The sequence below is a fragment of the Crinia signifera genome, chromosome 2 (assembly GCF_055691185.1).
Source record: "Crinia signifera chromosome 2, ASM5569118v1, whole genome shotgun sequence".
NCBI lineage: Eukaryota > Metazoa > Chordata > Amphibia > Anura > Myobatrachidae > Crinia > Crinia signifera.
This window is the reverse complement of record NC_139218.1, coordinates 97,003,700-97,019,599: the sequence shown is the minus strand read 5'-3', so window position 1 is coordinate 97,019,599 and position 15,900 is coordinate 97,003,700. Positions and strand designations below refer to the sequence as shown.

General features: G+C 44.1%; 1 protein-coding gene across 4 annotated transcripts in view; it reads right to left on the bottom strand.

Moving 5' to 3' along the window:
- Positions 1-15,900, bottom strand: part of TBL1X (transducin beta like 1 X-linked) — a 250,978-nt gene that overhangs the window by 9,697 nt on the left and 225,381 nt on the right. For all 4 annotated transcript variants that reach the window (XM_083172578.1, XM_083172579.1, XM_083172577.1 and 1 more), the window contains 6 exons: positions 15,469-15,607; positions 10,579-10,642; positions 7,114-7,211; positions 5,499-5,559; positions 4,962-5,083; positions 3,096-3,170 (listed from right to left, as the gene is read on the bottom strand). In XM_083172578.1, the coding sequence (XP_083028704.1) occupies positions 3,096-3,170; positions 4,962-5,083; positions 5,499-5,559; positions 7,114-7,211; positions 10,579-10,642; positions 15,469-15,607 (559 nt within the window). The remainder of the gene's footprint in view (positions 1-3,095; positions 3,171-4,961; positions 5,084-5,498; positions 5,560-7,113; positions 7,212-10,578; positions 10,643-15,468; positions 15,608-15,900) is intronic.

The window sequence follows — 15,900 nt, the reverse complement described above, 5'->3', positions numbered from 1 at the left end:
CGTATAGGGGGCAAAAATCGCGTCGCATCGCATGCCATCGGGTGCATGGCATGCGATGCGATTAAAAAATCGCGCGATGGAAATCGGGGGCGCCGCTATAATACACAAGTACCGAATTTTGTTGGGAGCCAATTAGCCTACCAGTATATTTTTGGATTGTGGGAGGACACCAGAGCACCCAGAGGAAACCCATGCAAGTACGGGGAGAATATACAAACTCCGCGAGCCATGGTGTTATAGGGTTAATTGAATTAGCTGTGAAGTTGCTCACCCCGTAGGTAAGTGCAACTATATGCCAAACTTATGGTAGCTCCAAACTGGCAGTTTTTAGTTTGCTACATATTTGGAGTGCAGCTTTATCAAGTTCACAGAACGGAGTGTATCTATAGGTTCCAAACTGTAGGCGGAATGACACAAACACTAAGTACTGCATTTAGTCAACATTAGAGAAATAATTAGAGAAATAACACCAGACTATGGGCTAGATTCTCTAAGCTTCAAAAGTGATAAAATGTCCAGCAGACACCTAGATTTACATTCAGGACCTTATTCTGCATACCCTCCAACATGACCCATTCCATTAGGTACAAAATGCGCTGTTCCTGGACTTCCCTGCCAGTGGCAGTTACAGAGGTGGGGCTGCAGCACAGTCCAATATTCAAAGAGGGGTGGTCACATCAACTGCCAGTGAGTCCAGGACAGTGATGTTTGGGGTGGCATTAGGTGTGGCTTCCCTTTTTGAATATTGGACTGTGCTGCAGGCTCACATCTGTAACTGCCACTGGCAGGGAAGTCCAGGAACAGAGCATTTTGTACCTAATGGAATGGGTCATGTTGGAGGGTATGATTCTGGTCTGTTCGCAAAGGGCATTCGTTCACACGGGGACCAATGTTTTCTTACTGCGCATGTGCATTTCTGCGCAGGTGCATATGCAGGGTGCGTGCACCCACTGAGAATACTCGTATCGCTTGGTGCACACACCCAGGTCAGTATGCAGGGGGCGGAGAGTGGCACCATTAACATATGTGAACGCCCAATGTTTTCTGGGAGTTCTCATGCTAATGAGGCCATGACAAGGCCGACGGGGGCGTGCAGCTGACATCACTGGATGTCAGCTGCCTGCCCATTTCATTCAGAACGTGCACGCATATGTAAGAGTGCCTCAGACCACTCTTACATATGCGTGCACGTTCCACATCATTTTATTTGCGGGGACCTCCGTGTTGTGTGCTGTCAATTACAAGGAAACAGGAATCAAAAACTTTGCTTATTAAATTTTAAGGCAGCTGAAATCGTCCAAGCTGTGTACAATGCCCGCCTATAAGGGGCTGCTATGCGGCTGACATGTTTAACTATAATCCAGACTGTACTCACCCACTTCTCAGGATGGTTGTATTCAGCTACTCTACTGTAATGGCTGCTCCTGAGGTAACTTTACTCCTAATACCTCCTCTCCTTGGAGGGCTGCTGTGTCCTGGTTAATTACTATATGGGAAGCCTACTCCTCCCTGTACACTGGCTGTCACACTCTGCTCCACATTCGCTGTCAACAGAGAGTCTGCCTCAACGCGTGTCTGCTGGTAAGGGCTCTGCCTAGGCCTGGAGTGAGCCACCTCCACTATGACTCTCAGGGCCTGATTTAAGTGGCAGGCTGCCCATAGGCACAACATTGTGACCGCCCCCCCCCCCCCATGTACCTGCTGATGTAGCCGGCATCCTGTCCTCTCCTTCTCCCCAGTGCTCCAGTCACTTCCACAGCTGCTGCCATAGTGCTGCTAGGATATGGAGTGGCAGCTCTTTGTGTTTTGCGCCCCCCTCCTGCGATTTGCACCCCCCACAACCCCCCCCTCCTGCATGTCTCACCCCCCACAACCCCCCCTCCCGCAATTCGCGGATACCCCCGAGACCCCCCTCCCACGAGAAGGGAACATGCCCTGCCGCCCCCAGCAGGTGACGCCCATAGGCACATGCCTCACGTGCCTAGTGGGAAATCCGGCCCTGACAACCCTGCCAATATCACCTGAAACTTCAGACACATGGAGCAGAATGCACAATGCACTGCAGCTTCTGCTCTCCAACTCTGGTCACTGGATACAAAAGCTCACACCGTCTTTCTCCATTACTGCGTTTAGGTTGCCAGCTTAAACGGTCAACTCTCCTCTCTAATGGTTTCCCCCAGCAGCGTGAGTCAGCCCCTCCCACTGCAGCCAGCATGTGGGTGAGTTGCCAGTCAGCACACGCTGGCTCCCTGCAGCCAGCATGTGGGAGAGTAGCCAGTCAGCACGCACTGGCTCCCTGCAGCCAGCATGTTGGAGAGTTGCCAGTCAGCACGCGCTGGCTCCCTGCAGCCAGCATGTGGGTGAGTTGCCAGTCAGCACACGCTGGCTCCCTGCAGCCAGCATGTGGGAGAGTAGCCAGTCAGCACGCACTGGCTCCCTGCAGCCAGCATGTGGGAGAGTAGCCAGTCAGCACGCACTGGCTCCCTGCAGCCAGCATGTGGGAGAGTTGCCAGTCAGCACGCACTGGCTCCCTGCAGCCAGCATGTGGGAGAGTTGCCAGTCAGCACGCACTGGCTCCCTGCAGCCAGCATGTGGGAGAGTTGCCAGTCAGCACGCGCTGGCTCCCTGCAGCCAGCATGTGGGAGAGTTGCCAGTCAGCACGCACTGGCTCCCTGCAGCCAGCATGTGGGAGAGTTGCCAGTCAGCACGCACTGGCTCCCTGCAGCCAGCATGTGGGAGAGTTGCCAGTCAGCACGCGCTGACTCCCTGCAGCCAGCATGTGGGTGAGTTGCCAGTCAGCACGCGCTGGCTCTAATTTCAGTCCCACTGTCCCCAATGTTGTTCACTACAACTCAATACAGACATAGGCAACATTGATAATTAAAATAATACATGTTCTCATGGGCACTTCTCTGCCTGCACCTATTTAAAACAGCATGTACATATACAGCATATACAAATGGCAGTTAACACAACTTTCATAAGCCTGTAAGTCAGGTCAACAGGTGAATTTTTACAGTAAGTATCTAAGTACATCTATCAATGTGTTCAGCAAAATACAACATTTGTTGTTTCAGACTTGGCAGGCGACTTACCTTCAGTGTCATATCATCTGAGCATGATGCTAGAAGCAGTCCTGATGGGTCCCATTTGATTGCATTGACTTCATTCTGAAAGAAAAAAAAACAGTTTTATTGCAAGCAGTGGGGATGCGTCTGCTCTCCAGTGGAGGGCAATCACGTATCACTCTACAACAGCTTACAAGCCTGTACGAGACGTTTATCACAAAGCTCATTTCTCCCCTACTGTTCCACAATGATTCTTCGCAAAGATATTTTTTTTCTGGCCAGCATTTTATAGCATCATTTCCAAGGTTAGTGCTAAAACTACAGTTGTTATCTTCAGTGTAGAAGATTAAGGTGTTCTCTTCAGATCAGAAAGCAGTCCCAGAATCCTCATTATATGTGCGTGTGTGTGTGTCAGCCAGCAGATCGTGGGGAACAGAATTCACAATCTAAAGCTCTGTACATACTAGACAATTGTACCCAGCTCAACATTTATTTTAAAGGGACCCGCATGCTCATACACACTTGCTGATGCCTGATCCATTGGGGCTTTAATTTAGTTGAACTGTAAGGCCCATACACACTGGGCGACTTTGAACTGAAAGCCGATCAAAACAGCATGTTTGAGCGGCTTTCAGCTCAAAGCCGCCCAGTGTGTGTGCCCCGGCGATGAGCAATGCTGTACGCTCCAGCATCATCGCTGGGAAAGCCGTTCATCTGCTGGTAATACCAGCAGATGAGCGGCTTTGAGGGTGGCTTTGCATAGCGCTGCACTATGCAAAGCCGCCCCCCCCCCCCCACACACTGACGGCGCCGGGCAGGGAGAAAGCCGCTCAGTGTGTATGCACTGAGCGGCTTTCCCCCCCAGCGATGAAAATGATCATCGCTGTCCATACACGCTGGGCAAAATCGCCCAGTGTGTATGGACCTTGTATTATTTTGCTTTATCCACAAATATGTAAACGTCCTCTTAAGCTGTGTACACACGGGGGCGATAGGGGCTGAAATCGCTGGAAATATGGTCGCAGGCGACCATATTGCCAGTGATGGAAGTGTGCCCCGGTGATAAATCGCAGGGTGCGCGCTCCTGTTTTCAGCCCCATTCTAATCGCTGGTCGGATAATCGGATATCTCTCAAAAACACCTGTAGTCTCCGATAATTGCTACGATCCCTCCATTTCCATAGGTTTCCTACCAAGCTACAGAATACCAAGCATTCAGCAGCTTGTCCCCAATAATGTCTGAGAATGGAGTTTGCCTATAGGTAATACGCTGAGAGGACCCGAAAAGGAAGCACTCTTCACTGAGGCGGGCTTGAATCAGAGTCAGCAGGAGCATCTTCAGCCAGGTACCCACTGGTGTAATATCAGGACAAATCTGCCATTTGTAATGACAAATCGCCTCCATAGTCTAGTGTTACAGGTGATGTGTGCGTCCTGCATTCAAATGCAAAAGTGTCCAGTTGACCCTGTATGCTAATGAAGGACAAAACCATATATCATTCTGTTCTTCATTAAATTGTATAATGTGTACCGGTAATCACTCAGGTGTTTACCTGGCTTTACTAGGTTTCTGTCAAACTTTTTATGTTGGAAATTTAGACGTTACATATTTATTATATATGCTGGACTGTCCTATTTTGTGCCGCAGCCTTAGGCTTACAGTATATAATGTCACAGAATTTATTGGTGACTTGTAATATCATTATAATTCAAGTCAAATAATACACCCATAATATATCCATTTATTTGTTACTCAAATAGTATTCAGAAGCTGCTTATATCACACAAGCATCTCCATAATCCACATATGGCAATACATCAATTAATAAATAAATAAGTAAATAGTGGACGTCTCTGTCTTTTGTACAATATTCATGCATAATTCAATGCTTACTGTATGTCCTTGAAAGGTTTTGACTGGGCGGTCACAGCCAAGTCTACAAACATGAATGCACATGTCGGTACTACAGGAGGCAAAGGTGGTATTGTTCTGCCAATCAACATCTAGCGCAGGAGCTGTGGAGTAAATACAACAGGTCGATATTCTTTAAAAGGCTTCCTCATTATTATCTCACCTGAAGAAACACACTTCATTTGAGTGAATCGAACGGCTGGCTACTCTTTCATTTCAATCTGTTGGAAACCGGTCCATCCCACTGCTAGACCATCCTCCATGACATGTTTGTGTTTTAAATTAAGTACGTTAAAAATTATATTAATTTAAACACAGTTTTACCCTCCGAGGAAGCAGCCAGCCAACCATTAGATACACTCTAGTGGACTGTGTGCTTTTAATTAGCAAACATGTTCCTTAGGGGTAAGCATTTTATACATGTCTCTCCTATGAGAGAGATATGTACAGTACGTTAGAAGACTGATAATTATGTATTGTGTACAGTGCAGAAATAAAGACCACAGCAAGGTACAGTACCTGAGTGAAAGGGGAACTGTTGCTTTGCCTCTCCTGTATGAGCATCCCAGATTATTGTAGTCTACAGAGAAAACAATGAGAATTGCATTAACGGTGACAGCTTCCTAATAAACATACATGAACAAATTCCATACTTTTCATATGTTTTACTGTAAAACAATAAAACAACACTGTTCCATCCCTTCCCAGCTAATCGTTTTTTCATCTGGCATATCTGTAATTCCTAGACTGGTATTTGTCCAAAATGCCAAACCATTTACATCCACAGACATTTCTGTGGATAGTTCATCTTAGTCCTTAGCAAACTTTAACTATTTCAGTCAATGTAAACTGTGATTCTGACAATATTTATATAGGGATATAGGGAGCAGCTACAGTAAGGACAGGGGTGCAGCTGCTATGGTACCCAGCCCTCCCCCTGTAGCCAGTTACGCTGCTAGCAATGAGCGCTGGACTCCTGAGCCCCTCGGGCGGCTTCTCTAGTCATGGTGGTTTGCTGTTGCAGGCACACCTGCTATCCCAAAATGATGCTGTTAGGAGGTACCGAGTCTGCTGGGACATCCCTAGACCACGGCCACATCATTCTGCAGCATCAGTCAGAAGGGAGGAGCTCACACTACTAGGAATGGAACAACTGCCCCTGGCACACAAGGGGTGAGGGCCCACCCTGCTCTGAGTACTGCCGGCTGTAGCTCCTTTGGAAATATTGTTGTTGGACCCACAACAGGTCTAGCTATGCCCCCTAATGGCATTATTACCTGAATAATCATGGTCATTAAGATCATTAGGCATTTATTGTGCTATAGGATCTAATTCAGAGAGGGACGCAGTAAGCACAGCAGCTGCAGATTTGGATGTAACTGCTAAGCAAAAATATGCTAATGCTCTAGCAGGTGTCTTGTTTTAATAAATGCCTCCTGGATGCTTGTGTGATCCACTGCTGGTTACTCCGGATGGCTGGGGACGTGGAAATCTGCATGGGAACACGCCAATACTGGCCTCCGCACTCCCACAAATCAACATGACTCCATGTTACCCATCAAAGTCTCCTGCCTGCCCCCAAATGGATGTGGCTAGTCAATTAGGCTGCTTATTAGTAGGAGTACGCAGTATGGATATTGCACAGACACAATTCAGATGTATGGAAATTGATCTCTGAATTACGCACATAAGTTGTGTCCACAGTAAATATCGGGTATGAAAAATAAAAAAACGGACTATAAATAGTCTTTTAATATTTTGTAAAGTACAGTGCCAGGTCTTTATACAGATTAACATACGCCCCCACAGACTATGTCAGCCTTTGGCAGGACAGAGCTTGCTGTGTGGCAAGCACTTTAGTAATACAGCAGCTGACTAAAATGACATATTGATAGCCTCGGGGTTAGTTCATATCCACTATTAGCAAAATAGGCCCATACAGTTGCTGTTATTAAGGAGTCTGCATTTGTTAAACTGACCAGGTAGATGCAGATGGAGTATACTTTGGTTGCTAGCAGTGAAAATGCTGAAAGATATGTTCTATTCTAGGGTCATAATAATATTTTCGACTACGTTCATTAAAATTCTAACACAATTTAGATTTTCTGTTGTCTTTTTATAATCCAATGCATACCTTATCCACACCTGCACTCAATATGTAGTTGCCTTTCTTATTCCACTTCAGTGCAAATATGGGACCTTTATGCTGACCTAACGTGCTAGCGAGATTGCCTGTGGACAGAGCATGAAAACTGTTATTGTTATAAATAATGTATGAAGTACAGAGACAAGGTGTGAGTTTTGGGAACACAGTACTGTTCTGGAAATATGCATATGGAGTCAACTGTGAGGTTACAGGAAATTGGTGGGAAATCAGAACCAAGCAGTTACAGAAGAGTAAAATCTTCACAGGTAAATAAACTCACTGGGGCAAGTTGTTTTACATCCCTGCCAACTGTTCAAGCTTAACAATACCAAGCTAGAGGACACAATCCATTTCTCTTTTAGAGATTTGCTGGCACAAGCTTCCCGAAACTACTTTATTAACCTACCAACAAAATATGGAGAGCCATATGCTGAATCCGTATTATTTTTAACATAAATATTTAAACAAGATACGGTAAAACCAGTATCTAAAATGTGTCATCAACCATATTTTTGAACGTATAATTGCAAGCTTATGATCATCCTGAAGCTGGAAAAGTAGCCTTGAAAACTGGTTATTAAAGTATCATCACCACTAACCAATATTTTATTCAACATTAATATGGTTCTTTTTACAAGAATAAAAAACATATAATGTGACATGATTTTTTTAAAATTAATTGGGTGTTATACTTATACATTTAAGTAAAACATCTCACTTTTGATCTTACTGTAAATCCTTTTTGCAAACTCTATAATAAACTCTATAACAACAACTTGTAAAATGAGCAGGATGAAGAGCCTGGACATTTTCATATTTGGTGCCTTAATTCAGGCTCCTCGTCCTCTATAATGCCTCTAATACCACTTTCACACTGCCTAAACATTTAAAAACCGGTATTTGAAACGGTATTTAAAACGGGTCTGAGCCTTAACATTGCAGTAGATTACCGTTTTAAATACCGATTAAATTCACATCAGTCAACCCGTTTAAGTCCCTGAACACATTTCAAGGCAGAATGCAGGTGACAGCCTATCACAGGTCTGTAGTCTGTTGTTTTTACTAAATACCGTTTCAGAGCCATTCTCACTGCAAAAAAAAAAAAAAAACGGCTCTGAAACGTGTAGGACTCTGCTTTTTAAAATGCCGGTTATCTTTAACCGGTAAATTAACTCTGGCACTTTCCCACTGCAGCCGTAAACATTTTAAAATGGAAAAAAAAAACGGCAATATACCATTTAACAAGTGCGGTGTGAAAGGGGTATAAATCTAGTTTGTTACTAAAAAAGAGGTGAAGTATTTTAGGGAGAGTTGAAAGTTTTCCTGACAAAACCAAACAAACAACATGGAGTAGAACAAACTGAAAAGGAGGGAAATATCGTGGAGGGTCACTGATGTATCGGATAAAATAATTATGAGGCAGATGTATAAAGCCTGGTGAAGTGATAAAGTGCAAGGTGATAATGCACCAGCCAATCTGTTACTTACTGATAATTTTTAAACCCAGACTGTAACCTGACAGGAGTTGATTGGCTGGTGCATTATCACCTTCCAGTTTAGCACTTAATACATCTTCCCCCTAGTGTAATAAAATAATTCTTAATGTATCCTTCATTCCAGGGGTACACTGTAGACACTTGGGATGTCCCAAAGCTATCCCTAAAGGCGGGGGTGCTTATGAGCATCACCTTTTTGTTATCAATAAATAAATATAAATTATTTGTACATTTTTTTTACATTATTATAATAGATTTTTATACCAATAATATGTACACATTTTGACCACCACTTGCACCATGTTGCTCCAGGCTACTAGACCCTTTAACCAACTGAGGTGTGAATGTATGACTACTACTTACTGTACTGTAAATACCAAAGCTGTTTCATTTTCCTAACATTTTACTATTAATATGTAATAGAGTAGAAGGAGTGTATCATGCAGCAAATATTATTAATAGAATCTTGTTAGCTATTGTTCACGCCATTTCAATAGAAACACAGCAGGAGCATCTTGAAATAATAGAACTTGTTGGAAAGAGCCAGTGGAGAGTTAACACATTGTCATGAAAACCTACATTTTAATGTGTGCAAAAGGCACAATATGTATTTATAATAACTGGTTAGATATTAAGCAAATGCAATTCTGTATAGTCTAAATGAATAAGCATGTTCTTTCTGTACATTATCATGAAAATATTGCTAAATAGGGAACTACTAGCATTACACTTGAATGGGTAGATTCAACAACAGGTGATATTCTTGTTATTACTTGATATGAATAATAAAGGGCACACTAGCCAATCGGCTCCTGAAAATGCCCCTACATTGCTCCATATGTAGGGGCCATAGCGATGCACAGCCCCACGCATCGCTATTGCCCAGCAATTAATATCCAGCAATCCTCCTAGTGAAGGGGTGGGCAACAGGTGGCCCGCGAACAGCTCTTGACTGGCCCGCCGCTCGGTGCTGCCCTATGTGTGTCTGATGGCGGCTGTTTGTGCGCACCGCGTAGTCCTGTGTAGCCAACGTAACCTGTGCGTAGCAGGTGCCAGGCGCAGTCTGGCGCATGCGAGAAAGGCCGCATGACTACGCCACTTGCACACACCGCCACCATCGGACACACATACAGCAGCGCCGAGCCCCCCACGTCACTACAGTCACAGTGCCGCCGCCGAGGATGGGTGAGTTGCCGTGACTGCATGGGGCTGCAATTGGTGCCATTTTTCAAGGCCGGCACGCAGGTGTTTGGAATATCTAAAGAGGGGCAGGTGTGTGGCATTACTAAGGGGGGCAGGTGTGTGGAATTACTAATGTAAGGAGCAAGTATAAGGGGCCTACTATTGTGTTGCATGATGTGTAAAAGGGGTATATAGTGTGCTACAATACATTCAAAGACACCCCCCTTTTGAGTGACCACACCCCCTATTCTGGAGTGTGTCCCTCGAATATCTGCTGGAAGCATTAAGTGGCCCCCCAGCTAAAACAATTGCCCACTCCTGTCCTAGTGTGTAGGCCCATTAACCAGTAATAACCAGAATATTAACCTTTGTTGAATATGCCCCAAAATCTTTAAACAGCAACGAACACAAAGCTTGCGTTTGTGTCACTTCCGCCAGGAATTTGGGTCATCACAGATAAACTCTTGCAGCTTAGGGGAGTATACAATTAGTCCTGATCATTTTTCTGGCTGTGCAAGTGAAGCTGTGAAGCTGTTTTTTGGGGGGCTGAGGAAAAGTCAGGCAATAACACAGGATCCGTGATACGTATCCATATCCCATGTTTTATCGTGGCCCTGAGGGCTGCTTATCTGGGATTACGCTGCGCATGCCCCCCTCAGAATTGTAGGATCCTTCACTGCAATTCCATTAAACATAATAAGCCATACACATAGGCATACTGGCAAGTAAGGTTACTGCAAAAACCCCTTACAAACGAATTTCACATAAAATTTACCATCTTGCGTCCAAATTCTTGCAAAGCCATCATATGATCCTGTTGCTAAGAGCGTGCCATCAGCCTGTTGGAAAACAAACATATTGTATAGTCACATATTGTCACATTCAGCTTTCCAATCCTGGATGCAGAACATTGCTTACAAAACCTCTGCATTTCAGCCACAGCCATAGATGCCCAACCCTCATAGGGATCATTTTTTTTATATGTAGCGCTGCACATACTCTGAAATGACATCATTTATTATAATAGAAATTAAAATGGCATAACCGTAATCAGTAATTACTAAATCATCACGCTGCTCTCCTCAGTGCATACTGTGATCTTAACTGGAATCTTCAATGGGACGTGACTAGAGAGGACAATGATAGTATTTGCACTGGATGGATTCCAATGTAAAGATATGTGCTCTAGATTTTGGCGAGCCACCATATAAATGAACTTTTCAGGTGGCTGTAGAACTGATGCATAGTGTATTCCCAGGTTTTTTTTTGTACTCACAACAAAAATAAAAACAGCTTCACATATTGTATGTAACCCATGGTTGAAGTGCATAAACCTTAATGCCCCAATATTTAATGCTCGCACTAACTGTGGAGGTGTACCAGGCCCAAGTACTGTAGAAGACATGACCTAATGGTGCAAATGTATGGAGAAATATTTATTTGCCGATTTCCCCCCCCCACAACATTAGCAGCATCCATAGACCCACCACACAGCAGGTGCTGGGGAAAGAAGCTGCTACCGCTGACAGGTAAGAGGGGAGCGCGGGGTTGGACGGAGAACCTGAGTCCATCCAACAAGCAGCCGTGGGAGTACCTTTAATCAGAGATGGCTGCAGCACAGTCCCAATATCAAATAGAGGAGCCACACCCACTGCCAGTGAGTCAGATTGGAATGGCAGTTGGTGTGCCCCCCCCCCCCCTATTTAAATTTTGAACTGCCCTACAGCCCCACATCTGGAGTTGCCACTACCCTTATTCCATTTTAAGCAAAACTTTTAGCAAAATATTTTGTAGTAATAGTTGTGATGATGAGTGCTGGAGTCCACCAAGTCAGTGCAATGCATATACATAACAACTTACTTACTCAGTGGTGTTTTCCTGCACCTATCCTTTTTATTCAATGTGATGAGAGGTATTTGGGAAAAGTGCTAGTTATAGTGTATTAGGTATAGTACTTATATAGTTTTTTGTTACAATAGAATTACATATGTGTACACATACATCTAGCCTCCTTTCGCATTAAGCAGCCCTTCTAGAAAAAACTGCATCTTATATGAAATGCTACATTGTTATAGCCCCTTAGTGATATTCTGTAGTACTGTATGAGGTTGGAGATAGGACATAGCAGCGAATGGAGTGGGCGCCTCATATATTATTATTATTTACAGTTTCTTATATAGGGCAGCAAATTCTGTTGCGCTTTACAATAGGAAAAGGTGATAAATCAAACTGGGTACAAACCGACATAGAGGCTCGCAATATGACCTGTCAGTGATCACACTGAGTGAAATCAAAGGTGCCCCTTCATTTAAAAAAATGGGGTCATGTGCTCAGCATCTCCTGTTCAAGTCTTTGGTATAGCAGTATTTTGGTATAAGACAGTGATCCGGGCAGGTACAGTTGGGGGTTTAAGTACAGGTATCAGTTGGTAGCTGGGGGTTTAGGCAGGGAGCAAGGAGAGGCTAAAGGGGGTGGGGTAATGGGAGGTGGTGTCGAGGAGATAATAAGGTTAGATAGCATCTGGGGCAGTACTGTGAGGAAAGGAGGGGGTATGGATAGATAGCAGCTGGGACAAGGCAGTACTGGGGCAGGGATGTGGTCTGGATAGATAGCAGGTGTGGTTGTACTGGGGCAACGAGGGGGTTAAGAACAGGGCAGTGCTATTGGCAGTGCTGAGTGTAGGGGAAGACTTCAGTTGGTGCAGTAATGAGGCAAGCAGTACTGGGGGTAGGGGTAGATGGGAGGTTAAAGGTAAGTATTAATGACCGAGCATGCGGATGGGGACATCCTATTGCTGGGGCTTTACTGTGGTGACACCTCACACTTCTCTGTTCTCTGTCTGTCAGGGAAGACATCTCAGGCATTATCATATTCCTTGCCTTTATAATTGAAAGGTAACTAGTCCCCCCATGTTTCATCCCACATACAAGGGCGGATCCAGGATAAAATGGCAGAGGGGGCACCATGATAAAAGAGGGTTTAGGTGGGGGAGGGGCGGTGTTAGTAGTGCTATGCTAAGAGAGCGGCAGAGAGGGTGGGAATGGGATTAAAAATAGGCCCTGGCATTTAAAGTATGCAGGCCCACCATGGCGAAAAAAGTGAAAAGGGGGTGTGGCCACTCAACAGGGGGCATGTCCTTGAGTATAGTGTACAAGGGGGTGGGGGTAAAAGGGGGTGTGGCCACTCGACAGGGGGCGTGTCCTTGAGTGTAGTGTACAACACCATATACAACTTCTACACATTATGCAACAAAATACTAGACCACATTATACTTGCCCCTTACACATGATGCCACATGGATTGTGTCAAAATTCACATAATGCCACATGGATTGAGCCAAAATTTACATAATGCCACACGGATTGAGCCAGAATTGACATAATGCCACACAGATTAAGCCAAAATTCACAATACGCTTCATAAATAGGCACATTGTCCACCAAAGGCGCGCATTAAACATTTACACCATAATGTCCATTACACGTTAAGTTACACGCCATTATGTCCATTATGTATTATGCCAAACACCATAATGCCTATTAAAAATTATGCTACATACTGTAAGTGCTGCTTATCTACATGCTCATTGCCAAGGGTTCCATGCTCATTGCCAGAGGTTCCATGCTTGTTGCCACGTGAGATTACATGCTCATTGCCAAGGGGGAATACATGCTCGCGGTAAATGGGGGAAAGCCGCCAGGCAGAAGTGATAGCCACTGACAGTGGCAGAGCCTGGCTGTACTCAGAGCACTGCAGGCTATTTGAAATAATACCCCTTTCACACCACAAAATGCATTCCCAGGTTGGCCCCTTTTACACCAGCCTAGTCCCTGCATTTTCTGGTGTGAGGGGGAGAGAAAACCACCCCTCGCCACCTTTAACCAGTTATCTCCAGGGGCGGATTTAGGGATGACGACGCACCTAGGCACAACAATAACGCCGCCCCCCCACCCCCTGTCTATTATTTTTATTGTTTACTTATAAGCCCTCATTTGATAATAGCCAATATAATGGATTTATTTAAAAAAGCCACCAACTGTGACATGTTCTTTTATTATGAATACATATTTACTAAGTAGGACAGGTTACAGGGGCAGTATCTGCATGTCCTATCCATTTACACTCTATTTAAGATGGAATATAGTACAGTACAGTGGATATTTTGCAGTTGTTGGTACATTTTGGGCTGAGAGTACTATCACAGGCATCCAAGTGCCGCCCCCAAACATGTGCCGCCCCTAGGCATGTGCCTCACGTGCCTAATGGGAAATTCAGCTCTGGTTATCTCATTTATCCAGCTATATCTTCGGAACCAACTGACCCATTTACATGAGACAAGTATCATATTAAAGAACTTTTGAGTGGACTTTGAATGATTTTGGTACAGTGAAACTGGAACATGTGGTTCCAGAGTAATCTGCCCTCAAAAAACATGAACAGCCATGAAATTAGATGATAGTGAAATTAGATGATTGACCGATATGGACCAGCCTGGTATCATATTGAAGGCCCAGCGATTTGGAATTGAATGAGATCAACCACAATGAGATCAGAACCGGGTGGGGGTCGGAATTGACGGGTCCCATATTATCCTATGGGGGGAAAACGTTACAGCTTTGCCAGGTGATATCTCCGGTTCCCAGGGGGCTAGAGACACGGGGCTGGGCTCGTTGGAAAGCCCTGGTCCTCAGCTACAATAAGAAATGACAGGGTGCACCCCCGCCTGAATCTGCCACTGCCCACATAAGTACTTCCGACGGGGATGGGTCCATATCCCTGTGGTAATATGATGCCTCCCCATTCCCAGTGCGCTCCCACTTCACAGAGCCTGGTAGCCGGCTCCTATGTGTGATGAATGGACATTGTTGTGTGTGTGGTCTGGGGGCAGCTCATTTCCTGCTGTGTGCTGGCACAGAGCCCTCTCGTTTTCCTTTTCATGGCCTTCTGCGATTGGCTGGAGAGCCACTATACTGTAGGTGGTGATTGGCTAAAGTGCTGGTGAAAAAAACAGATCATAGCGCATCCAGTTGGACCCGCTTCTGATATTTTCTGATTAAATAAATCACAGGAAACACTGCTTTAGGTTAACAGACAGGATAGACTGTTACCATTGGTGCTTTTGTTCTTACATGACAGTAGTACTGGTCATTTTTTAAATTTTGATTCATATACAATAATAATAATAATAACAACAACAATAGCATAGCTTGGCTTCATGCAAATAAAGATAGCACAGTATGTAAGAAATAGTTTTTTTTCCATTTCAAACAAAAACAATAACTTCATTTAAATCCTATGGCTTTCAGAATAACAAGAAATGTATCATCACGTTCTCTACATGACTAAGAGGTTTATTTCCCAGATATCCATTAGAGCATAACATACATTATTCACCAACCGCATTATGATTTAATCCAGCGCACACAATATGTAAATGAAAATATTTTCCTTGAAAGGCCATTTTAAACAAGCTAACGTAAACATATTACTTCACAGAATCAATATGTCCATGGAAAATGCCAAGTGCAGCTTTTAAGGAATTGTCTGGTACAAGCCAGTGAGATAATGTGATGTCTATATTGTTATAATCAGAAATATGAAGTTTTTACACTAAATAAAATATTTCCATTCCATTATTCATAAAGTCTGACTGTAAATAGCTTACATTCCAGTCCAATGAGGTGACATCTTTGTTGCTCGGAACGTCTTGCCCCCCTTCTCGTATACAGTGCCTTAAAACTAGTTGAGTGGTGCTACTACTGTTTTCATTCAAATTCCATATTCTTGCTGTCGAGTCTCCTGACCTTGAAATTGAATAAAATGAGAAAGAAAGAGATAATACCATGATGTATGAATGCAGGTCTTTGGCATTGTCAGTATTAAAAATAAGTAGAAAAAAGAAACCAAGATCCCCAGAATGTTGAATAAATAATACAGTATATCTAGTTGCGAAGTGCATTTGCAAATAGCATAGTAACGGGAAACAAAACTCTTTGTTTCCCCCACAAGTACAACTTGGTAAATGTAAGGAATGTCTGCTTCTAAGTCTTAGAACCCACCGCTCCTAAGTCATGAAGAGAGATTTCTGGGACTGAAA